The sequence below is a fragment of the Scyliorhinus torazame genome, unplaced genomic scaffold (genome assembly GCF_047496885.1).
Source record: "Scyliorhinus torazame isolate Kashiwa2021f unplaced genomic scaffold, sScyTor2.1 scaffold_107, whole genome shotgun sequence".
NCBI classification, from domain to species: Eukaryota; Metazoa; Chordata; class Chondrichthyes; order Carcharhiniformes; family Scyliorhinidae; genus Scyliorhinus; species Scyliorhinus torazame.
The window spans coordinates 45,730-72,824 of NW_027307834.1; the positions used below are offsets into that span (position 1 = coordinate 45,730).

The 27,095-nt window shown below is 48.1% G+C and overlaps 1 protein-coding gene across 2 annotated transcripts in view; it reads right to left on the reverse strand.

Annotated features, from left to right (window-relative positions):
- The window catches only part of LOC140405583 (UDP-glucose:glycoprotein glucosyltransferase 2-like), a 401,405-nt gene that overhangs the window by 14,500 nt on the left and 359,810 nt on the right, over positions 1–27,095 (reverse strand). For both annotated transcript variants that reach the window (XM_072494138.1, XM_072494139.1), the window contains exons 11-12: positions 15,284–15,344; positions 9,187–9,278 (exon numbers count right to left, since the gene is read on the reverse strand). In XM_072494138.1, coding sequence (XP_072350239.1) covers positions 9,187–9,278; positions 15,284–15,344 — 153 coding nt within the window. The remainder of the gene's footprint in view (positions 1–9,186; positions 9,279–15,283; positions 15,345–27,095) is intronic.

Genomic DNA, 27,095 nt, shown 5'->3' on the forward strand with positions numbered 1-27,095 from the left:
AGTGGCAATAACCACTATGCCACTGCCTCCTTTCTTAAAATTTTCAGCTCTACTCTTGGTTTTTTCTCCGCAATTTCATTACTGTGTTAATTTTTGATGCTCTGGACCTGATATTATCAGACATTCCAACTCCATTTCCAAAGAAAATAAAGACTTGAATTCATATAGTAACTTTTACAGTCACAGAATGTTTGAAAGTTACGTGCAGCGATATCACTTGTAATGTTGGAAATATGGGGCGAAATTCTCCGGAAACGGCGCGATGTCCGCCGACTGGCGCCCAAAACGGCGCCAATCAGACGGGCATCGCGCCGCTCCAAAGGTGCAGAATGCTCCGCATCTTTGGGGGCCGAGCCCCAACATTGAGGGGCTAGGCCGACGCCGGAGGAATTTCCGCCCCGCCAGCTGGCGGAAACAGCCTTTGGTGCCCCGCCAGCTGGCGCGGAAATGACATCTCGGGGCGGCGCATGCGCGGGAGCGTCAGCGGCCGCTGACAGTTTCCCGCGCATGCGCAGCGGAGGGAGTCTCTTCCGCCTCCGCCATGGTGGAGACCGTGGCGGAGGCGGAAGGGAAAGAGTGCCCCCACGGCACAGGCCCGCCCGCGGATCGGTGGGCCCCGATCGCGGGCTAGGCCACCGTGGGGGCACCCCCGGGTCAGATCGCCCCGGACCCCGGAGCCCGCCCACGCCGCCTTGTCCCGCCGGTAAGGTATGTGATTTAATTTACGCCGGCGGGACAGGCAATTTATCGGCAGGACTTCGGCCCATCCGGGCTGGAGAATCGAGCGGGGGGGCCCGCCAACCGGCGCGGCGCGATTCCCGCCCCCGCCGAATCTCTGGTGCCGGAGACTACGGCAACCGGCGGGGGCGGGATTCACGCCAGTCCCCGGCGACTCTCCGACCCGGCGGGAGGGTCGGAGAATGTCGCCCCTGATCACCAATTTGTGCTCAAGCTTCCACAAATAACAATGTGATAATGATCATAGGATTTTTCTGTGCTAGGTATCGGCCAGGCACCACACAACTCCACTACTCTTCTTTGAAGGTGTTGGGGGGGCAACTGGGGTGGGCAATCGTTCAAGGCGTCATGCTAACCCTTGGATCCCAGGCCCATGCCAGGGGCAACCCCTGTCCCTGCCCGCCTGCCCAACCGATCACCCATAGCCCACGTAGATTGATGAGGCCTCTGGTTGCGCGGCTGAAGGCTATCATTAATAGGGAACTGGCTATTGTGGTTAAGTGAGCACTTGACACATGCCAAGTGGTTTCCCGTGAGTAGGTGGCCATGTTGCATGTGGGAGTCATTGCCCAGCATTCCAATCAAACCTTGATGCCTGGACATTGTGTGGGGGTCAGCACAACGCACGTAGCAGCCAACCTCTGAACACCCAGGGGATGGGGCACAGCTCCCAGGGCATGACCAAGGCCGGAGGGTCGGTTGGTGCCATAAGGGAGGAGGGGTTACCTGGAGAGACAGGCAAAGGGTCCGGGGGTCAGTCCACATCGCGGATGAAAGTGGCAGAGGCATCATAATGTTTGCGCAAATAGTTGTTTAATGTGCTGTACAACACCCCATTCCTGATGGTGCCCCCCCCCCCCAAGCCCCCCAGCGCCCTACCCCACCCCCTCCCCACTCCCTCCCCCTATCCTGTTGCTCTCAGTGATGCTCAACGTGCTTAGCCCTCCTACATCTAACACTACATCTTGGTTTTTCCCCAGGATGCACATCTAAGGTGGGGGCAGCCCAGCTGCTTACCTCATCCCATGGCCTTGGATGCCCGTGGTGGGCGTCCTCTGGGGCCGGAGGGGCCAGCTCACTTGTCGGCGGGACATACACAGCCATGCTGTCCTGTCCCCTGTGCTGACCCAAAGACACGGCCTCATCAGAGGGGTGGAACTCAGGAGTGGTGGTGGCCACCTTCGCTGCCCCATGGGCTGGGCCTGGGTTGGCACTCAGCCCTCCCTCCTCCCGGTTACTTACCATCATGGGTTCGCGTTGGAATGGAGGGGCAGCTGATTCGAGCCTGATTCAGGGTAGTGGGTGCCTGGAACTCGCTACCGGAGGAGGTGGTGGAAGCAGGGACGATAGTGACATTTAAGGGGCATCTTGACAAATACATGAATAGGACGGGAATAGAGGGATACGGCCCCGGAAGTGTAGAAGATTTTAGTTTAGACGGGCAGCATGGTCAGCGCAGGCTTCGAGGGGCAAAGGGCCTGTTCCTGTGCTGTACTTTTCTTTGTTCTTTGTTCTTTGATTGCCCCTGCATCATCTGGCTCTGCCAGCCCTGGCAGTTCCCCATGCCGAACCATTGTGTTGACGCCCTCGGCAATGCTCCTCAGTGACTGGGACACACCCCCCAGTGACCGGGGCATGCTCTGCAGTGCCTCAGCCATGCCACCTGCGGCTGGGACATGCTCTGCAGCACATCGGCCATTCCCATCTGAGAGCGGGACATGTCCCGCAGAACCCCATCAAGGTCGGCCTGGTACTGGGTGACATTCCCAGGTGCAGCAGACAAACTGTTGCGACCCTCAGCCATGGCCGTCACTGATTGAATTATGCCTTGGTCACCTTCACTCATGGTGCCGACATCGTACACCAGGCTCACCACTGCGGTCACCACCCTGGCAGACTTGGCCTCGGTGTCACTCATTGCCAGTGCCATCTCCTGCGCTCATAGCCTCTGGGACTCCTCCTGATGGCTGACCACTAACATCTCCCACCGAGGTGTGTGTATCTGCACTGGTGGAGGGTGGGGATGACAGCTGTGACGCGACTATAACAATTGCATCCTCGGAGATCTCCTCCGAGATGTTCTCCTCAGTGTCAGGGGAGGGGGCCGTCCGGGATGGGCCTGCAGGAGAATGGACTTGTGGTCAGTGGGAGGGGTGGGTCAGTCAGTAAGGCAATCACTACTCACGTTTGACAGGCCCACCAGTGGGGCCCAGTGGTTCCTCACCTCTGCGGATTCCGCCAGCATCTGCGTGGGTGACCGCCCTGTCCTCGGCCATAGGGGACACGTCCAGGGCCTGCTCCCCAAAGGAGGTGAGGATTCTGAATTCCGGCATCCCATCACCAGTCTGGGCCCTCTCCCGCCAATTAAGGGAGAACTTTTCCTGAGGGGACACAGAGAGGGTGTCGGTAGCCACATGCATGGTCCACAGTTGTGGGGAGGGGGGTGTCAAGGGAGGGTTTGGGTGGGTGAGGGTTGGAGAGGTGGGTGGAGGGAGTGCTGAAGGGGGATTGAGGGAGGGTTGGGGGTCACCTGGGAGGATGCTCCCTTGGGGGGTTGGGGGTGGAACGTTGGTGTCTACTCACCTTGGCTGCACCATGTAGGTCGTTGACCTTCTTCCGACACTGGAGGCCATTCCTCCTGGTCACACAGCCCGAGCTGGCTGCTGCCGCCACCTCGTCCCAGGCAGCACTGGCTGCCTTGTGGCTCACCCTCCGGGACCCCCGGGGGAACAGGACATCCCTCCTGGCCTCCACCGCAACCAGGGGCCTCCCCAGGTCAGCGTCCCTAAATCTTGGGGCCAGTCTCCTTGTTGCCATTGTTGCGAGCTGGCTAGGGTTGGCTGAGCAAGTGGAAATAAGTGCTGTTCGACATTGTTAGCGGGGGGCTGGCGTGCCTGGTCCCGGCGAAACAGCAGGCGAGCCAGCATTCAGGATGGGAAGCCCGTGAGGCCTCCTTAAGTGGACCAATTAATGTTGAATAGTGTTGCCAGCCTCGCCGGGCTGAGCGCCGGGGAAATTCCCGCTCGCTGCGGCATTTGAAAATTTCTCCGGAGAACTGCGCCTTGTATCTCCTCTTGACAACTTACTTTCCGACCAACCTTGGCATCATCAGCAAATTTAGCTGTAATAAATTTGTTCCCTTCATCAAATCATTGCTGTAGGTTGTAAAGACTGTAAGCTTCGGCACAAATTCCTGTCCCTGTGGCACTCCATTATTTACATCTGTGTGGTCTCAGATTAATGTCTCGTCTGAAGGATAACACCTGAGTGCTGTACCGGAGTGTCAGCCTTGATTTTTGTGTTCAAATGCTGGAGTGGGTCGGGAACCCAAAGCCTTCTGAATCAGAAGCAGCTGCTGAGATAGTAGATGTATTGGTTTTAACTTTACAAAATTCCCTGTATTTTGGAAAGATCCCATTAAGATTGGAAAATATGAACATGACTCCTCTATTCTGTGGGCAGCATCGTAGCACAGTTGTTAGCACAGTTGCTTCATAGCTCCAGGGTCCCAGGTTCAATTCCCAGCTTGGGTTCGCTATTTGTGAGAGTCTGCACGTTCTCCCCGTGTCTGCATAGGTTTCCTCCGGGTCCAAAGATGTGCAGGTTAGGTGGATTGACCATGCTAAATTGCCCTTAGTGTCCAAAAAGGCTAGATGGGGTTACGGGGATAGGGTGGAGGTGTGGGCTTAGGTAGGGTTATCTTTCCATGGGCCGGTGCAGACTCGATGGGCCGAATGGCCTCCTTCTGCAGTGTAAAATCTATGATCTATGAAAATTCTATGATTCAAGATAGGCAGGGAAACAGAAAGCAGAAGGTGTAAGTGGTTCAATTTCTAAGTTGCCAAAATGTAACGTGTTTAGTGCCACGGGAATCAGTGTTGGAGTCTCAACTATGTATGAACAAAGAAGCAAAGAAAAGTACAGCACAGGAACAGGCCCTTCGGCCCTCCACATCTGTGCCGAGCATACTGCCCGTCTAAACTAAAATCTTCTACACTTCTTACAAAGACCCTGGTAATAGAGGGTCTGTATCCCTCTATTACCATCCTATTCATGTATTTGTCAAGATGCCCCTTAAACGTCACTATCGTCCCTGCTTCCACCACCTCCTCCGGCAGCGAGTTCCAGGCACCCACTGCCCTCTGTGTAAAAGTCTTACCTCGTACATCTCCTCGAAACCTTGGCCCTCGCACCTTAAACCTAAGCCCCCTAGTAATTGACCCCTCTACCCTGGGAAAAAGCCTCTGACTATCCACTCTGTCTATGCCCCTCATAATTTTGTAGACCACTATCAGGTCGCCCCTCAACCTCCTTCGTTCCAGTGAGAACCAAACCGAGTTTATTCAATCGCTCCTCATAGCTAATGCCCTCCATACCAGGCAACATTCTGGTAAATCTCTTCTGCACCCTCTCTAAAGCCTCCACATCCTTCTGGTAGTGTATTGACCAGAATTGAACACTATACTCCAAGTGTGGCCTAACTACAGCTGCAACATGACTTGCCAATTTTTATACTCAATGCCCCGGCCAATGAAGGCAAGCATGCCGTATGCCTTCTTGACTACCTTCTCCACCTGTATTGCCCCTTTCAGTGACCTGTGGACCTGTACACCAAGATCACTCTGACTGTCAATACTCTTGAGGGTTCTACCATTCACTGTATATTCCCTACCTGTATTAGACCTTCCAAAATGCATTACCTCACATTTGTCCGGATTAAACTCCATCTGCCATCTCGTCGCATAAGTCTCCAAACGATCTAAATCCTGGTGTATCCTCTGACAGTCCTCATCGCTATCCGCAATTCCACCAACCTTTGTGTGGTCCGCAAACTTACTAATCAGACCAGTTACATTTTCCTCCAAATCATTTATATATACTACGAACAGCAAAGGTCCCAGCACTAATCCCTGCGGAACACCACTAGTCACAGCCCTCCAATCAGGAAAGCACTCTTCCATTGCTACTCTCTGCCTTCTATGACCCAGCCAGTTCTGTATCCAACTTGCCAGCTCACCTCTGATCACGTGTGACTTCACCTTTTGTACCAGATGCCATGAGGGACCTTGTCAAAGGCCTTACTGAAGTCCATATAGACAACATCCACTGCCCTACCTGCATCAATCATCTTTGTGACCTCCTTGAAAAACTCTATCAAGTCAGTGAGTCACAACCTCCCTCACAAAACCGTGCTGCCTCTCGCTAATACGACCACTTGCTTCCAAATGGGAGAAGATCCTGTCTCGAAGAATTCTCTCCAGTAATTTCCCTACCACTGACGTAAGGCTCACTGGCCTGTAGTTCCCGGGATTATCCTAGCCAGCCTTCTTAAACAGAGGAACAACATTGGCTATTCTCCAGTCCTCCGGGACATCACCAGAAGACAGTGATGGTCCAAAGATTTCTGTCAAGACCTCAGCAATTTTCTCTCTTGCCTCCTTCAGTATTCTGGGGTAGATCCCTTCAGGCCCTGGGGACTTATCCACCTTAATATTTTTCAAGACGCCCAACACCTCGTCTTTTTGGGTCTCAATGTGACCCAGGCTATCTACACACCCTTCTCCAGACTCAACATCCACCAATTCCTTCTCTTTGGTGAATACTGATGCAAACTATTCATTTAGTACCTCACCCATTTCCTTTGGCTCCACACATAGATTCCCTCCCCTGTCCTTCAGTGGGCCAACCCTTTCCCTGGCCACCATCTTGCTTTTTATGTATGTGTAAAAAGCCTTGGGATTTTCCTTAATCATATTTTCCAATGACTTTTCGTGACCCCTTTTTGCCCTCCTGACTCCTTGCTTAAGTTCCTTCCTACTTTCCTTATATTCCACACAGGCTTTGTCTGTTCCCAGCCTTCTAGCCCTGACAAATGCCTCCTTTTTCTTTTTGACGAGGCCGACAATATCTCTCATTATCCAAGGATCACGGAATTTGCCACATTTATCCTTCTTTCTTCCAGGAACATGCCGGTCCTGAATTCCTTTCAACTGACATTTGAAAGCCTCCCACATGTCAGATGTTGATTTACCCTCAAACATCCGCCCCCAATCTAGGTTCTTCAGTTCCCGCCTAATATTGTTATAAATAGCCTTCCCCCAATTTAGCACATTCATCCTCGGACCACTCTTATCCTTGTCCACCAGTACTTTAAAACGTACTGAATTGCGGCCACTGTTCTTCAAATGCTCTCGTACTGAAACTTCAACCACCTGGCCGGGCTCATTGCCCAATACCAGGTCCAGTACAGCCCCTTCCCTCGTTGGACTATCTACATATTGTTTTAAGAAGCCCTCCTGAATGCTCCTTCCAAACTCTGCCCCGTCAAAGCCCCTAGCACTAAGTGAGTCCCAGTCAATATTGGGGAAGTTGAAGTCTCTCATCACAACAACCCTGTTGCTTTTACTCCTTTCCAAAATCTGTCTACCTATCTGCTCCTCTATCTCCCGCTGGTTGTTGGGATGCCTGTAGTAAACCCCCAACATTGTGACTGCACCCGTCTTATTCCTGATCTCTACCTCGCTGCCTTCTGAGGTGTCCTCCTGCAGTACAGCTGTGATATTCTCCCAAACCAGTAGCACAACTCCTCCACTCCTTTTACATCCCCCTCTATCCCGCCTGAAACATCTAAATCCTGGCATGCTTATCTGCCAATCCTGTCCTTCGCTCAACCAGGTCTCTGTAATGGCAACAACATCATAGTTCAAGAACTAATCCAAGCTCTAAGTTCATCTGCCTTATCTGTTATACTTCTTGCATTAAAACATATGCACTTCAGGCCATCAGTCCCGCTGTTTTCTTTTTTAAAATAAATTAATAGTGCCCAATTAATTTTTCCAATTAAGGGGCAATTTAGCGTGGCCAATCCGCCTGGCCTGCACATCTTTGGGTCGTGGGGGCAAAACCCACGCAAACACGGGGAGAATGTGCAAACTCCACACGGACAGTGACCCAGAGCCGGGATCGAACCTGGGACCTCGGCGCTGTGAGGCAGCAGTTCTATCCACTGCGCCACTGTGCTGCTCCAGTCCCGCTGTTTTCAGCAACATCTTCCTGTCTGCTCTTCCTCAGAGCCATCATGGCCCTATTTCCTAGTTCTCCCTCAATTTCTTCACCTTCTGAACTATTGCTTGAGTACCCACCAGTACCCACCCCCCTGATATATTAGTTTAAAGGCTTCGATGACCGGATGAAATGCATGGGTGCTAAATTTACTGTCACACATAGATAGGTAGGAAAGTAAGTGAAGAAGACATAAGGGGCTGGATTCTCCATTTGTGCAGACTCCACACAGTCACTTGAGGCCGGAATTGAACCTGGGACCCTGGAGCTGTGAGGCAGCAGTGCTAACCAGTGCCATCATAAATGGAGAGATAATGCAGAATGCCAAGAGATCCTCGTATAACATAGAACATACAGTGCAGAAGGAGGCCATTCGGCCCATCGAGTCTGCACCAACCCACTTAAGCCCTCACTTCCAACCTATCCCCATAACCCAATAACCCCTCCGAACCTTTTTGGTCACTAAGGGCAATTTATCATGGCCAATCCGCCTAATCTGCATGTCTTTGGACTGTGGGAGGAAACCGGAGCACCCGGAGGAAACCCACGTATCGTACATGAATCACAAAAATGTAGTAAGCAGGTACAGCAAGTGATTTAATTTGTAGGACTGTGAGGTAGGATACTTCGCTCCAGGAGTGATTCTATGCATAAATAGGGTCATGGTATATTAAAACAAACTTTATTACCAACACAGGAATAAAATAGCTTTGATATCATACAAGAAAATACCTTACAATTATGTAGGATATGGTGGAGGAATGGACTAGTTTTTCCTGGAGGGAACAGTCTCTATGGAATGCTGACTATGAATAGATCAATAAATCAATACTATATCAACTTGTCTGTCTGACCCAGCTCAGGATTCTTTCCCAGTCCTGGTATCGGTTTAGCTTTGCGATTATGACCCTTGGTTGTTCCTAAGCCTTGACCTTTTGCCGGAGTGACCTTTGGGTTCTGTTTATTTCTGACGGCTTGGGGAAGCTGTCTCTCCCCACTAGGTAACCCAGTATTTGAGCCATATATTCCGTGGGGTTCCTGCCCTCAGTTCCCTCCGGTAGGCCCACCATGCGTTGGTTCTGGCGCCGCGATCAGTTCTCCTGATCCTTGACCTTTCCCCTTAGTGCCCCTTAGTGTCCAAAGATCTGCAGGTTAGATGTGGCTGAGGGGATAGGGTGGGGGAGTGGGCTTGGTTGGGTGCTCTTTTGGAGGGTCGAATGGCCTCCGTCTGCACTGTAGGGATTCTACGAAGTTGGCCATTTTAAATCCACACATTAATGGATAAGTAACTGACTATCATGCTGTAACGGTAAAGAGAAAAGATTGCAATGTCTGGTAAATATGGATAATATAAATATAACAGTATTGAAGGCCATTCGTACCCACCTGAATGGATTTTGAATGTCCAGATCAATATGTAGCCCATTTATAAACAAAGCTGAATCTCCAGGTTGAAGTCCCAAAGTTTCTGCAAAGTACTAAATAAACCATATGGACTTTTTAAAGAAATGATTACATTTGGTTAATATCGTAAATTAAATTTATCACATTCAGCTATTCGTGCTGTGACTTTTCTAATTCTCGAAATATCTAGTGAAACTCAATGCAACCTGACATCACTGACTGTTTAGTGAGCAGACACCTTAATAATTAGTTGGCACAACATGCAATTTCCAATTGTATAAACATCAAAACCAAACATACTGAGTTTGGTTTTGATTTACAACTTTTTCATTTCATTTCACTTTTAGAAAATATACATCATTCTGCATCATCATTTTGACTTAAAGTTTTAGCGAAAGCAGAGCAGCTTCCATTATTTACATAGAAATTTTCTTCAGATATCATTGGAACACTGTTAAACTAAATGGAATTCTCTTCTGGTATGAAATGAATCTTCGTATGAATACATTGATCTAGCATTGCTTTAGAGTAATGTTTTAAACCTATTCTTGAATGCAAGTACCTGAGTAGTGTCAGAAAAACTTTCATATTGGATTCACATTTGTGTTATACCAACGATTAACCTAATGTGCCACATTTCCTTGCAAATACTACATTTCCGATTTAAATTCCCAGGATTTAAAAGGTCCTCGATGTTGATTGGTGGGGATCATTCTGGAATGTTCCTCACTTTGTAAGACTGTGTGTTGGCTTTCAGTTTTTGTTTTGATTAAGCAGCTAGGCCAAAGCTCTGAATTCTCTCTCACCTGATGGATAAGAATGATCCCCACCAATCACCTATAGACAGGCGTTTCTGCGGACGCAAACGAGAATCCAGGTTGGTATGTTGCCTCCCTGGTGCAAGGGTCAAGGATGTCTCGGAGCGGCTGCAGGGCATTCTGGAGGGGGAGGGTGAACAGCCAGCTGTCGTGGTGCATATAGGCACCAACGATATAGGTAAAAAACGGGATGAGGTCCTACAAGCTGAATTTAGGGAGTTAGGAGTTAAACTAAAAAGTAGGACCTCAAAGGTAGTAATCTCAGGATTGCTACCAGTGCCACGTGATAGTCAGAGTAGGAATGACAGGATAGCTAGGATGAATACGTGGCTTGAGAGATGGTGCAAGAGGGAGGGTTTCAAATTCCTGGGACATTGGGACCGATTCTGGGGGAGGTGGGACCTGTACAAATCGGACGGTCTGCATCTGGGTGGGACCGGAACCAATGTTCTCGGGGGGGTGTTTGCTAGTGCAGTTGGGGAGGGTTTAAACTAATGTGCCAGGGGGATGGGAACCGATGTAGGAAGTCAGTGGGGACAGAAACAAAAGGCAGGAAGGGAGAGTGTGTAAAGCATGACCAGAGAAAGCAGGGCAGAGAGCAAGGAAGGTCTACATTAAACTGCATTTATTTCAATGCAAGGGGCCTGACGGGCAAAGCGGATGAACTCAGGGCATGGACGGGCACATGGGACTGGGATATTATAGCTATGACTGAAACATGGCTAAGGGAGGGGCAGGACTGGCAGCTCAATGTTCCGGGCTACAGATGCTATAGAAAGGATAGAACAGGAGGTAAGAGAGGAGGGGGAGTGGCGTTTTTGATTAGGGAGAACATCACGGCAGTACTTAGAGGGGATATATCCGAGGGTTCGCCCACTGAGTCTATATGGGTGGAACTGAAAAATAAGAAGGGAGAGATCACCTTGGTAGGACTGTACTACAGGCCCCCAAATAGTCAGCGGGAAATTGAGGAGCAAATATGTAAGGAGATTACAGATAGCTGCAAGAATAATAGGGTGGTAGTAGTAGGGGACTTTAACTTTCCCAACATTGACTGGGACAGCCATAGCATTAGGGGCTTGGATGGAGGGAAATTTGTTGAGTGTATTCAGGAGGAATTTCTCATTCAGTATGTGGATGGACCGACTAGAGAGGGGGCAAAACTTGACCTCGTCTTGGGAAATAAGGAAGGGCAAGTGATAGAAGTGCTAGTCAGGGATCACTTTGGGACAAGTGACCATAATTCCATTAGTTTTAAGATAGCTATGGAGAATGATAGGTCTGGCCCAAGAGTTAAAATTCTTAATTGGGGCAAGGCCAATTTTGATGGTATCAGACAGGAACTTGCAGAGGTAGATTGGGGGAGACTATTGGCAGACAAAGGGACGGCTGGTAAATGGGAGGCTTTTAAAAATGTGTTAACCAGGGTGCAGGGTAAGCACATTCCCTTTAGAGTGAAGGGCAAGGCTGGTAGAAGTAGGGAACCCTGGATGACTCGAGATATTGAGACTCTGGTCAAAAAGAAGAAGGAGGCATATGACGTACATAAGCAACTGGGATCAAGTAGATCCCTTGAAGAGTATAGAGATTGTCGAAATAGAGTTAAGAGGGAAATCAGGAGGGCAAAAAGGGGACATGAAATTGCTTTGGCAAATAATGCAAGGGAGAATCCAAAGAGATTCTACAGATACATAAAGGGGAAAAGAGTAACTAGGGACAGAGTAGGGCCTCTTAAGGATCAACAAGGGCATCTATGTGCAGAGCCACAAGAGTTGGGTGAGATCCTGAATGAATATTTCTCATCGGTATTCACGGTGGAGAAAGGCATGGATGTTAGGAAACTAAGGGAAATAAATAGTGATGTCTTGAGAAGTGTGCATATTACAGAGGAGGAGGTGCTGGAAGTCTTAAAGCGCATCAAGGTAGATAAATCCCCGGGACCTGATGAAATGTATCCCAGGATGTTGTGGGAGGCTAGGGAGGAAATTGCGGGTCCCCTAACCGAGATATTTGAATCATCGGCAGCCACAGGTGAGGTGCCTGAAGATTGGAGAGTGGCGAATGTTGTGCCCTTGTTTAAGAAGGGCAGCAGGGAAAAGCCTGGGAACTACAGACCGGTGAGCCTAACGTCTGTAGTAGGTAAGTTGCCAGAAGGTATTCTGAGAGACAGGATCTACAAGCATTTAGAGAGGCAAGGACTGATTCGGGGCAGTCAGCATGGCTTTGTGCGTGGAAAATCATGTCTCACAAATTTGATTGAGTTTTTTGAGGGAGTGACCAAGAAGGTAGATGAGGGTAGTGCAGTAGACGTTGTCTACATGGACTTTAGCAAAGCCTTTGACAAGGTACCGCATGGTAGGTTGTTGCAGAAGGTTAAAGCTCACGGGATCCAGGGTGAGGTTGCCAATTGGATTCAAAATTGGCTGGACGACAGAAGGCAGAGGGTGGTTGTAGAGGGTTGTTTTTCAAACTGGAGGCCTGTGACCAGTGGTGTGCCTCAGGGATCGGTGCTGGGTCCACTGTTATTTGTGATTTATATTAATGATTTGGATGAGAATTTAGGAGGCATGGTTAGTAAGTTTGCAGATGACACCAAGATTGGTGGCATAGTGGATAGTGAAGAAGGTTATCTAGGATTGCAACGGGATCTTGATCAATTAGGCCAGTGGGCCGACGAATGGCAGATGGAGTTTAATTTAGATAAATGTGAGGTGATGCATTTTGGCAGATCGAATCAGGCCAGGACCTACTCAGTTAATGGTATGGCGTTGGGGAGAGTTATAGAACAAAGAGATCTAGGAGTACAGGTTCATAGCTCCTTGAAGGTGGAGTCGCAGGTGGACAGGGTGGTGAAGAAGGCATTCGGCATGCTTGGTTTCATTGGTCAGAACATTGAATATAGGAGTTGGGACGTCTTGTTGAAGTTGTACAAGACATTGGTACGGCCACACTTGGAATACTGTGTGCAGTTCTGGTCACCCTATTATAGAAAGGATATTATTAAACTAGAAAGAGTGCAGAAAAGATTTACTAGGATGTTGCCGGGACTTGATGGTTTGAGTTATAAGGAGAGGCTGGATAGACTGGGACTTTTTTCCCTGGAGCGTAGGAGGCTTAGGGGTGATCTTATAGAGGTCTATAAAATAATGAGGGGCATAGATAAGGTAGATAGTCAACATCTTTTCCCAAAGGTAGGGGAGTCTAAAACTAGAGGGCATAGGTTTAAGGTGAGAGGGGAGAGATTCAGAAGGGCCCAGAGGGGCAATTTCTTCACTCAGAGGGTAGTGAGTGTCTGGAATGGGCTGCCAGAGGTAGTAGTAGAAGCGGGTACAATTGTGTCTTTCAAAAAGCATTTAGATGGTTACATGGGTAAGATGGGTATAGAGGGTTATGGGCCAAGTGCGGGCAACTGGGACTAGCTTAATGGTAAAAAACTGGGCGGCATGGACTGGTTGGGCCGAAGGGCCTGTTTCCATGCTGTAAACTTCTATGATTCTATGATTCAATCAACATCGAGGACCTTTTAAATCCTGGGAATTTAAATCGGAAATGTAGTTTATGTTACAAATAAATTGTTTCTTGTGTTTCACTTACAAATCTGGTACCTGTATGTCATTGGAGCAGTCAAGGGTCAAGTATCTTCGAACTATATATGAATTATTGCTTAATTCACTTATGTTGGGACTCTGGGGCCTATGGGGCTAGAATTGACCACACACTAGCCTGGGGTGTCGTAACAATGGCTACATAACAGCGATCGGAATGCAATATGAGGGAATAAGGAAATAAATGAGACAAGATTAAACCAACCAAAAATATGTAGAACATAATGGAAGCACAGATTATGATCAAAAATTTTGAACACAATATTGCTTTCACAAGTCAAAATATGAGGTGCTGTTCCTTTAATGTTGCACTTTAGAACATTGTAGCAAGCCATGGAGAGAAATGCCAGAATGGAAACAAGATGGAGAATTAAAATTACAAGCGACCTCCCTTCAATCCCAAACTACTTCCTTCCCAAAATTCATAAACATGATTGCCCTTGGTGACCAATTCTTTCAACCTTTTCCAGTCCCACTGAATGCATTTCTTCTAACCTCAACTCTATTCTTCCTTTCTTGTTCAGTTTCCTCCTATTTACATCTGTATCTGTATCAATGCCTTACATTACTTTAGCAGTTTCTGGTTTCCTGGCCCTAACTGTTTACTCTCCCCCGTAGACACCTTCCACAACTCCACTCCCCATCAGAACGATGTGAGAGCTTGCTGCTTCCTCTTCGAACGGAGATCCAACCAGTCCCACTCAGCACCACCCTTTTCCATCTGGCTGAACTTGTTCTCATATTAAACAACCTTTCCTTCAATTTCACCACTTCCTCCAAATCAAAGTGTTGTTATTTACATGGATGCTGGCTATGGCTGTATTTTGGTCAGATATGTAGAACACGGGCAGCACGGTGGCGCAGTGGGTTAGCCCTGTTGCCTCACGGTGCCGAGGTCCCAGGTTTGATCGCGGGTCTGGGTCACTGTCTGTGTGGAGTTTGTACATTCTCCCCATGTTTGTGTGGGTTTCACCCCCACAACCCAAAGATGTGCAGGCTAGGTGGATTGGCCACACTAAATTGCCCCGTAATTGGAGAAAAAAAAATGAATTGGGTACTCTAAATTTTAAATAAAAAGATATGTAGTACACTTATTACTCCAGTCAAACTCAGACCCCTTCCCTTGTATCTCTTTCCAGTCCATTGCTGACTGTATCAGTGCTGCTTCCTGGTCCTGCCATATTCGTTTATGTCTGTCAAAAATCAGCTGACTGGTATACTACATGTCAGATCTTGTGCTGAGAGCTTAACTTATAAGTACTCGGTAATTAATTTTCTTACCCGGGCTTAAGTGATGTGAAAATAATAATGGTAACAAGATCAACAGATTTATCCAAAGTGCTAACATTTGAACAAACTTCTAAACAGGGCATTGTGCAGAATGATCATCTGGTTCTCAAGATGTTAAATAGAAATTGGACGCCAGAGTTCTAATTCATTCGGATTTCATAAACAGCCCCAAGCGATTAATTTAGAGATTTCAAAAGGATGTTTTAAATGGCCTCCAGGGTGCATTTATTTTGATTAAATTCATATTTCTCAGCTATTTAACGTATCTTATTTTCTAGTTAGCTTTAAATCAAACTTTAAAATATTTGAACAGTTCTTTAGATTCATGGAGATGCTATACAGTTTCTTTGGCACAAACATTCCTACCTTTTGATTTGCCTCTATTTCATTTCGCATTTCCTGGTTTACAGTTACTCTTGTCAGTGATCTGTGGTAAAATTCAAATTAATAAAATTAGAATCAGAAATTATATGGCATTCATTTTTTCCAATGTGAAAATTTCCATTTTGTGTAGCAATGTCTTAAATTTTTATTTCACCTTTTTTGATAAATACACAACAATAAACAGAAAAGCAAAAAGGAACAACAATCCCTCCCTACAAATGCACCCCCCCCCCCAACAACTGACAATGACCAGCTGTTTATGGTACAAAATGGACGGCTGTCATCTTTTATAGAACCCCTCATTTACACCCCTCATGGTGAATTTAACTTTCTCAAGGTGTAAAAACTCCATATGGTCCCTCAGCCACACCAAGGCACAAGGCAGATAAGCTGACAACCACCCCAACAGAACCCACCTGTCAGCAATCAGCGAGGTGAAGGATAAAACATCCGCCCCCTGCCTGCAGATCCAGCAGGTCCGACAACTCGAATATAGCCCTGAAGAGACTGGGCGCCACATCAATTTGTAGAATCACCGACATGGTGCTAAAGAATGGGACTCAAAACCTCACCAGCTCAGGACATGACCAGAACATATGTATGTACATGATTGGCCAGGCCCCTCCCAAACCGCTAACATTTGTTCTCCACTCTCATAAAAAGCCGATCCATCCTAGACCTCGTTAGATGCTCCTTGTGCACCACTTTTAACTATATATGCCCAAGTCTCGCGCAGGAAAATATGGCAGTCACCCGTCACAGCGCTTCACACCTGTAGCCACCTGGGATGGCCACTTCCAGAATACAAAATGGACGCTCGCAAAGAATGTAGGGAAATGTGGACAATATTAGACAACAAGCAGGCACAGAGCCTGGATGTATATTTGGGAAACAGCTCCCAGACGGAATTGAAACTATGGGTCGATTAGCATATGGCCCATCTCCGAGGAACAAAGGAATAACACTCAGGTAGCCGATACTGTTGCAGACATCCCGGCGCCAGTACCCCAACCGAAAAGCACAAACAAAGCAAGGCCAACGGCCACCTAAGACACGCCCAGCCATCAGGGCACTCACCCCTTTATTGGTCAAGATCGATAACACTGATCGAGAAGCTGCCCAATTAATTGGGATCATGTTTAAGGCCCGCCTAAAAGCGCGCGAAGCCCCTCCAAGTATAAGAAGGAACCCCCACGAGAGATTCTCTCTCTCAGACGTGGCTCTCAAAGCAGAGAGGCCCATTCACCAGCATCACCAGAAGCAAGTAAGTTCAAAGTCAACGCTCGCTACCAGACGGACGACCTTAGCTGTTATCCTCTTACCTCTTCGAACCCAACAGCCTCAGAGCCGAACAACGGCCATTTTTCCTCTAAGTGGGCACCCAAAGTTAAGTATAGGCGTTAGCGTTACAGATAGTTTTGTTTGTAGTACTGTTGTGCATGAGTAGATCTTACTGTGTGTGTAAATAAATAGTATTGACTTTGAACTAACTAACTGGTGTATTGGCTCTGTGATCGGTATTCGGGTTGAACCTTGTGGCGGTATCGAGAGATACCTGGCGCCTCTGAAAGTATAAACATAATTAGGATTGAGAAAGGCGACCATATTGGCCGCCATATGAAAATCGCTTATTGTCACAAGTAGGCTTCAATGAAGTTACTGTGAAAAGCCCCTAGTCGCCACATTCCGGCGTCTGTTCGCGGAGGCTGGTACGGGAATTGAACCGTGCTGCTGGCCTGCCTTGGTCTGCTTTAAAAGCCAGCGATTTAGCCCAGTGAGCTAAACCAGCCCCTAGATTTATAACCAGATAAATATAGCAACACACCACACCACAACCTCCACTCCACACCCAACTCTTCCCCCCACTTACCTTTAATCCCCTCCAGGGATGCAGCATCCTCCTCCAGGATCCTCTCATAAATTCCTGAAGTACACCCCTCCTCCATCCGCGCAAGTGACAGAACCCTCTCAGCAACGCGGGACATAACCAGAACATATGTATGTGTGTACGTGATTGGCCAGCAACGACGATGGCAGCACTACTGGAACGTTGGAAAAATCTTCCACGCAAAGTCACAAACCTGCACAAACCTAAAAGATTCTGATTGCAGGAGCCCAAACGTGTCCGACAACTCCTCCCAGCTCACACATCTCCCTTCCAAAAACAAATTCCTTATTCATTCCACTCCCTTGTCCTTCCAGCCACTAAACTTAGCATCTAATCTTGCCGGTTCAAACATATGGGACAGGATTCTCCATTTCTGAGACTAAGTGTTGATGCTGAATGCATGGACTTTCACAACAGCAAAACTGGCCCCGAACCTGGACCGATTCAGTGACTGTGGAGGGGCTAGCATCGGCGCCACATGGAACACAATTGATTCCAATGAAAAAGTGCGTGATTCGCCAAATCCATGAATGACATTTGGGAGGCTGACAAGCTGCAGCCACATATACACATCACAATCCCCACACACACTCATTCCAGCCAACAAGCTGGTACTGGATGTGCCGAAACACGCTCACACAGTTGATGGGTCGGCTTGGGCCAGAGGTTGGCCTCCTGGCCCGAGGGGATACCCATACGACCTGTGGCCCTAAGTTCACAGTGAGCTGTCAGTGGCGTGCGCAGCTGCATGTCTGCCTTTCTGGCTGTGGCAATGGTGCTCCAAGCCCATCCACCCCAACTCCACAGCCCACACCCTGGCCACCGCCCGCTACTTCCCCCAGAGCTGGCAGAAGCCCCCGGCCAACAGCACAACTGTCAGCAAACTATGGTGATTTTGGACATTTTCCATTCCCTCTCTCTCTCCCTCAGCAGCCACAATGCCAGTTTCATGATGTTTAAAATTACAAGTAAACCGCGCTGTCGAGAACTCGGCCCATCAGAGTCAGAGAATTGCGGAGGCCCCAGAGAATCCCGATCATACCGTTAATGACATGCAAACAGTATTTACTGTACGTGTGTTCTGGACCAGCATTGATGCCACTCTCAAGGTGTTAGAGAACTGCGATTTGGCGTCAAATCAGCATCTGCCGCGATTTTGCCGTTGGAACCTATTCCCCACCCAATCACAATTCGCGATTTTGGCGTCAGCCAATGGAGAATCCCGCCCATGGGAGAGGAGTCTCCATTTAAGAGACAAAGTGCTGACTCTCGGACAGAATTGGTGCTGTTCTATGACAGGAAACTTGCCGTCGTTCCCAGAGCAATTCCACAACCGTTAATGGACTAGCACCAGCGACACATGGAACATGCCTGGAATTCATCTGCCTTACCATGGCATGGGATAGTGGGAAATTTGGCCAGTTAGATAACAAACTGGCTAACCGAAAGAAGTCAGAGAGTGGTGGTGGATGGCAAATATTCAGCCTGGAGCCCAGTTACCAGTGGCGTACAGCAGGGTCTGGGTCCTCTGCTGTTTGTTATTTTCATTAATGACTTGGATGAGGGAGTTGAAGGGCGGGTCAGTAAATTTGCAGACGATACGAAGGTTGGTGGAGTTGTAGATAGTGAGGAGGGTTGTTGTCGGCTGCAAAGAGACATAGATAGGATGCAGAGCTGGGCTGAGAAGTGGCAGATGGAGTTTAACCCTGAAAAGTGTGAGGTTGTCCATTTTGGAAGGACAAATATGAATGCGGAATACAGGGTTAATGGTAGGGTTCTTGGCAATGTGGAGGAGCAGAGAGATCTTGGGTCTATGTTCATAGATCTTTGAAAGTTGCCATTCAAGTGGATAGAGCTGTGAAGAAGGCCTATGGTGTGCTAGCGTTCATTAGCAGAGGGATTGAATTTAAGAGCCGTGAGGTGATGATGCAGCTGTACAAAACCTTGGTAAGGCCACCTTTGGAGTACTGTGTGCAGTTCTGATCGCCTCATTTTAGGAAGGATGTGGAAGCTTTGGAACAGGTGCAAAGGAGATTTACCAGGATGTTGCCTGGAACGGAGAGTAGGTCTTACGAGGAAAGGTGGAGGGTGCAAGGCCTTTTCTCATTAGAACAGCGAAGGATGAGGGGCGACTTGATAGAGGTTTATAAGATGATCAGGGGAATAGATAGAGTAGACAGTCAGAGACTTTTTCCCCGGGTAGAACAAACCATTACAAGGGGACATAAATTTAAGGTGAATGGTGGAAGATATAGGGGTTGGTTCTTTACCCAGAGAGTAGTGGGGGCATGGAATGCAATACCTGTAGAAGTAGTTGAGTCAGAAACATTTGGGACCTTCAAGCGGCTATTGGATAGGTACATGGATTACAGTAGAATGATGGGATGTAGATTAATTTGTTGTTAATCTAGGACAAAAGTTCGGCACAACATCGTGGGCCGAAGGGCCTGTTCTGTGCTGTATTTTTGATGTTCCATGTTCCTACCTGCTATACTTCTGGCGTTGAAATAAATACACTTCAGATGGACTTCCGGTGGCGGTCATGGAATGAGCGGTTGCTTATTTGGTAGCTCCCACTCATGATGGACCTTTTGGACCTTTTTCTACGATTTATGGTGGATTTGATTGACAAAACAGGAGACTGGCGAGGTAGGGGAGAAGGTTTCCCCACCAGTGCATGGATTTGTGGACCAGAAATGGACTGAAAAGGAAAGAACGTTGGTCGAAGACGGGAGTGGAGTCGGTGGCATGGGAGAATATGGCAGAGGGTCAGGGACCGAAATTGCCGGCCCAGTGGTCAACGGAGCAGCTGGTGATCTTTCTCCAGGAGAAATTTGCTCAGCAAACAATGGAATACCTGGATCCGATTAAGACGGGGTTTGATTGTGTGGAGCAGAGACTGGAAACCCAGGGCCAGGCGATCCAGAAAGTGGAAGAGGCGGTGGAGATGATCAGCTAGCCGCGATGGCGGTAGAGACGGGGCTGATGAAGGACCACCAGAAGAGGCTGCAAGAAAATGTGGTGGATCTGGAGAACAAATCACGCAGGCAGAACCTGCGGGTCATTGGCCTGCCGGAGGGCAACGAGGGATCAGACGCAGGTGCATATGTGGCGCGTATGTTCGAGAAGCTGCTGGGGAAGGTACATTTGCTCGACCCTTGGGGGTGGATAGGGCGCACAGGGTGCTTATGAGGAAGCCGCTGAGGAATGAGCCACCGAGGGCGATGGTGGTGCGAATGCACCGGTTCCTGGACAAGGAACAGATTTTGAGGTGGGCCAGGCAGACGAGGAGCTGTTCATGGGAAGGCAACGAGCTGCGTATCTACCAGGACTTGGATGCAGAATTGACCAAAAGAGGGGCGAGTTTTAACAAGGTGCTCTTTAAAAAGGGGGTGAAGTTCAGCATGCTCTACCCAGCGCGTTTGTGGGTCACTTATGAGGGCCAGGAACATAGAACAAAGAACAGTACTGCACAGTACTGGCCCTTCAGACCACGATGTTGTGCCAACCATTTATCGTAATCTAAGATCAACCAAACCTACACCTCTTCAATTTACTGCTGTCCATGTGCCTGTCCAAGAATCGCTTAAAAGTCCCTCCTGACTCTGACTCCACCCCTTCTGCTTGCAGTGCATTCCACGCACCCACCACTCTCAGTGTAAAGAACCTACCTCTGACATCTCCCCTATACCTTCCTCCAATCACCTTAAAATTATGTCCCCTCATGACAACCATTTCCGCCCTGGGGAAAAGTCTCTGGCTATCCACTCTATCCATGCCTCTCATCACCTTGTACATCTCTATCAAGTCACCTCTCTTCCTTCTTCACTCCAGTGAGAAAAGCCCGAGCTCCCTCAACCTTTCTTCAGAAAATTTGCCCTCCAGTCCAGGCAGCATCCTAGTAAATCACCTCTGTACCCTCTCCAAGGCATCCACATCCTTCCGATAATGATGCGACCAGAACAGGACACAATATTCCAAGTGTGGTCTAACTAGGGTTTCATAAAGCTGCAGCAAAATCTCACGGCTCTTAAACTCAATCCACTGTTAATAAAAGCCAACACACCATGCGCCTTCTCAACAACCCGATCAACCTGGGTGGCAACTTTGAGGGATCTATGTACGTGGATCCCAAGATCCCTCTGATCTCAAGATCCACACTTCCAAGAACACTGCCTTTCACACCGTATTCAGCATTCAAATTCGACTTTCCAAAATGAATCACTTCACATTTATAGAGGTGGAACTCCATCTGCCATTTCTCAGCCCAGCTCTGCATCCTGTCAATGTCCTGTTGTAACCTGCAACAGCCCTCAACACTATCTCCAAGTCCCCCCAATCTTTGTGTCATCGGCAAACTTACTAACCCACCCTTCCACTTCCTCATCCAAGTCATTTATAAAAACCACAAAGAGCAGAGGTCCCAGAACAGATCCCTGCGGGACACCACTGGCCATCGACCACCAGGCGGAATACTTTCCATCCACTACCACTCGCTGTCTTCTTTCGGCCAACCAATTCTATATCCAGACAGCCAAATTTCCCTGTATCCCATGCCACCTAACTTTCTGAATGAGCCTACCATGGGGAACTTCATCAAATGCCTTACTGAAATCCATATGCACTGCCCGACCTTTACCAATGTGTCTCGTCACATCCTCAAAGACTTCAATGAGGCTTGTGAGGCATGACCTGCCCCTCACAAAGCCATGCTGACTATCTTTAATCAAACTATGTTTTTCTAAATAATCATAAATCCTATCTCTCAGAATCCTTTCCAATATTTTGCTCACCACAGACGTAAGACTGATGGGTCTGTAATTCCCAGGGATATACCCAAGGTTACTACAGGGGAACAACATTCGCCTCCCTCCAATCATCCGTTACTATTCCAGTGGAGAGTGAGGACTCAAAAATCATCGCCAACGGCGCAGCAATCTGCTCCCTTGCTGCCTGTAGTAACCTTGGGTATATCCTGTCAGGCCCAGGGGACAGATCTATCCTGATGCTTTTCAAATTTTCCAGCACATCCTCCTTCTTAAGATCGACCTGTTTGAGTCTATTAACCTGGTTCACGCTGTTCTCATGAGCAACAAGGTCCCTCTTTCTCGTGACTACTGAAGCAAAATATTCATTTAAGGCCTCCCCTATCTCCTCAGACTCGAAGGTACAAATTCTCTCCACTATCCCTGATTGGCCCTACACTCACTCTGATCATCCTCTTATTTCTCACATAAGTGTAGAGCGCCTTGGGGTTTTCCCTAATCCTTCCCGCTAGGGCTTTCTCATGTCCCCTTCTAGTACCTCAGTACATTTTTGAGTTCCTTCCGGCTACATTGTCACCCTCCAGAGCCGTGCCAGATCCTTGCTTCCTCAACCTTACGGAAGCTTCCTTCTTCCTCTTGACTAGATGCTCCATATCTCTTGTCATCCAAGACTCCTTCACCTTACCATTCCTTCCTCGTCTCAGTGGGACAAAAATATCCAGCACTCGCAGCAAGTGCTCCTCAAACAACCCCCATATTACTGTTGTGCATTTCCCCAAGAACAATTGTTCCAACTTTATGCTCCTCAGTTCCTGTCTAATAGCAGTATAATTTTCCCTCCCTCAATTAATACTTTCCCATACTGTCTGTTCCTACCCCTCTCCATGACTATGGTAAAGGTCAAGGAGTTGTGGTCACTGTCACCGAAATGCTCTCGCACCGAGACATCCGACACCTGGCTGGTTTGTTGCCGAGCACCAAGTCCAATATGGCCTCTCCCCTATTCGGCCTATCTACATATTGAGTCAGGAATAATTCCTGTACATACCTGACAAAATCTGTTCCATCCAAACCATTTGCAGTAAGGAGGTTCCAGTCAACATCAGGGAAGCTGAAGTCACCCATGACAACAACTCTGTTAGTTCTGCACCTTTGCAAGATCTGACGTCCAATCTGTTCCTCTATCTCTCTGCTGCTATTGGGGGGTCTATAGAAAATGCCCAATAAACTGTGCTGCTTTCTTGTTTCTGACTTCCACCCACACTGGCTCAGTAGACAAACCCTCAAAGAACAAAGAACAAAGAAGAAAAGTACAGCACAGGAACAGGCCTTTCGGCCCTCCAAGCCCGTGCCGACCATGCTGCCCGACTAAACTGCAATCTTCTACACTTCCTGGGTCCGTATCCCTCTATTCCCATCCTATTCATGTATTTGTCAAGATGCCCCTTAAATGTCACTATCGTCCCTGCTTCCACCACCTCCTCCGACAGCGAGTTCCAGGCACCCACTACACTCTGTGTAAAAAACTGGCATTGTACATCTACTCTAAACCTTGCCCCTCACACCTTAAACCTATGCCCCCTAGTAATTGACCCCTCTACCCTGGGGAAAAGCCTCTGACTATTCACTCTGTCTATGCCCCTCATAATTTTGTAGACCTCTATCAGGTAGCCCCTCAACCTCCGTCGTTCCAGTGAGAACAAACCGAGTTTATTCAACCGCTCCTCATAGCTAATGCCCTCCATACCAGGCAACATCCTGGTAAATCTCTTCTGCACCCTCTGTAAAGCCTCCACATCCTTCTGGTAGTGTGGTGACCAGAATTGAACACTATACTCCAAGTGTGGCTGAACTAAGGTTCTATACAGCTGCAACATGACTTGCCAATTCTTATACTCAATGCCCCGGCCAATGAAGGCAAGCATGCCGTATGCCTTCTTGACTACCTTCTCCACCTGTGTTGCCCCTTTCAGTGACCTGTGGACCTGTACACCTAGATCTCTCTGACTTTCAATACTCAAGGGTTCTACCATTCACTGTATATTCCCTACCTGCATTAGACCCTCCCGTAACAGCCTCCCCGAACAGGTGCCGGAATGTGGCGACTAGGGGCTTTTCACAGTAACTTCATTTGAAGCCTACTTGTGACAATAAGCGATTTTCATTTCATTTTCATTTCATTTCAAAATGCATTACGTCACTTTTGTCCGGATTAAACTCCATCTGCCATCTCTCCGCCCAAGTCTCCAAACAATCTAAATCCTGCTGTATCCTCTGACAGTCCTCATCGCAATCCACAATTCCACCAACCTTTGTGTCATCTGCAAACTTACTAATCAGATCAGTTACATTTTCCTCCAAATCATTTATATATACTACGAACAGCAAAGGTCCCAGCACTGATCCCTGCGGAACACCACTGGTCACAGCCCTCCAATTAGAAAAGCACCCTTCCATTGCTACTCTCTGCCTTTTATGACCTAGTCTGTTCTGTATCCACCTTGCCAGCTCACCCCTGATCCCGTGTGACTTCACCTTTTGTACCAGTCTACCATGAGGGACCTTGTCAAAGGCCTTCCTGAAGTCCATATAGACAACATCCACTGCCCTACCTGCATCAATCATCTTTGTGACCTCCTCGAAAAACTCGATCAAGTTAGTGAGACATGACCTCCCCTTCACAAAACCATGCTGCCTCTCACCAATATGTCCATTTACTTCCAAATGGGAGTAGATCCTGTCTCGAAGAATTCTCTCCAGCAATTTCCCTACCACTGACGTAAGGCTCACCGGCCTGTAGTTCCCCGGATTATCCTTGCTACCCTTCTTAAACAAAGGAACAACATTGGCTACACTCCAGTCCTCCGGGACATCACCTGAAGACAGTGAGGATCCAAAGATTTCTGTCAAGGCCTCAGCAATTTCCTCTCTAGCCTCCTTCAGTATTCTGGGGTAGATCCCATCAGGCCCTGGGGACTTATCCACCTTAATATTTTTCAAGACGCCCAACACCTCGTCTTTTTGGGTCTCAATGTGACCCAGGCTATCTACACACCCTTCTCCAGACTCAACATCCACCAATTCCTTCTCTTTGGTGAATATTGTTGCAAAGTATTCATTTAGTACCTCGCCCATTTCCTCTGGCTCCACACATAGATTCCCTTGCCTATCCTTCAGTGGGCCAACCCTTTCTCTGGCTACCATCTTGCTTTTTATGTATGTGTAAAAAGCCTTGGAATTTTCCTTAACCCTATTTGCCAATAACTTTTCGTGACCCCTTCTAGCCCTCCTGTCTCCTTGCTTAAGTTCCTTCCTACTTTCCTTCTATTCCACACAGGCTCCGTCTGTTCCCAGCCTTCTAACCCTGACAAATGCATCCTTTTTCTTTTTGACGAGGCCTACAATATCTCTTGTTGTCCAAGGTTCCTGAAATTTGCCATATTTATCCTTCTTCCTCACAGGAACATCCCAGTCCTGAATTCCTTTCAACTGACACTTGAAAACCTCCCACATGTCAGATGTTGATTTACCCTCAAACATCCGCCCCCAATCTAGGTTCTTCAGTTCCCGCCTAGTATTGTTATAATTAGCCTTCCCCCAATTTAGCACATTCACCCTAGGACCACTCTTATCCTTGTCCACCAGCACCTTAAAACTTACTGAATTGTGGTCACTGTTCCCTAAATGGTCCCCTACTGAAACTTCTACCACCTGGCCGGGCTCATTCCCCAATACCAGGTCCAGTACAGCCCCTTCCCTAGTTGGACTGTCTACATATTGTTTTAAGAAGCCTTCCTGGATGCTCCTGACAAACTCTGCCCCGTCTAAGCCCCTAGCACTAAGTGAATCCCAGTCAATATTTGGGAAGTTGAAGTCTCCCACCACAACAACCCTGTTGTTTTTACTCTTTTCCAAAATCTGTCTACCTATCTGCTCCTCTATCTCCCGCTGGCTGTTGGGAGGCCTGTAGTAAACCCCCAACATTGTGACTGCACCCTTCTTATTCCTGATCTCTACCCATATAGCCTCACTGCACTCTTAGGTGTCCTCCCGTAGTACAGCTGTGATACTCCCTAACCAGTAGCGCAACTCCGCCACCCCTTTTACATCCCCCTCTATCCTGCCTGAAACACCTAAATCCTCGAACGTTTAGCTGCCAATTCTGTCCGTTCCTCTACCAGGTCTCTGTAATGGCAACAACATCATAGTTCCAAGTACTAATCCAAGCTCTAAGTTCATCTGCCTTCCCCATAATACTTCTTGCATTAAAACATATGCACTTCAGGTCACCAGACCCGCAGTGTTCAGCTACATCTCCCTGTCTGCTCTGCCTCAGAGCCATACTGGCCCTATTCCCTAGTTCTCCGTCAATGCTTTCACCTTCTGACCTATTGTTCCGGTGCCATCTCCCTGCCATACTAGTTTAAACCCTCCCGTGTGACACTAGCAAACCTCGCGGCCAGGATATTTATGTCTCTCCAGTTTAGATGCAACCCGTCCTTCTTATACAGGTCACACCTGCCCCAGAAGAGCTACCAGTGGTCCAGATAACGGAAACCCTCCCTCCTACAGCACGGTAGCATAGTGGTTAGCACAATTGCTTCACAGCTCCAGGGTCCCAGGTTCGATTCCCGGCTTGGGTCACTGTCTGTGCGGAGTCTGCACATCCTCCCCGTGTGTGCGTGGGTTTCCTCCGGGTGCTCCGGTTTCCTCCCACAGTCCAAAGATGTGCAGGTTAGGTGGATTGGCCATGCTAAATTGCCCTTAGTGTCCAAAAATTGCCCTTAGTGTTGGGTGGGGTTACTGAGTTACGGGGATAGGGTGGGGGTATGGGCATGGGTAGGGTGCTCTTTCCAAGAGCCGGTGCAGACTCGATGGGCCAAATGGCCTCCTTCTGCACTGTAAATTCTATGATTCTATGATTCTACACCAGCTGTTTAGCCACGTGTTGAGCTGCTCTATCTTCCTATTTTTAGCCTCATTGGCACGTGGCACAGGGAGTAATCCCGAGATTACAACCTTAGAGGTCCTGTCTTTTAACTTTCTGCCTAGCTCCCTGAACTCCTGCTGCAGGACCTCATGCCCCTTCCTGCCTATGTCATTAGTATCAATATGTACAACGACTTCTGCCTGTTTGCCC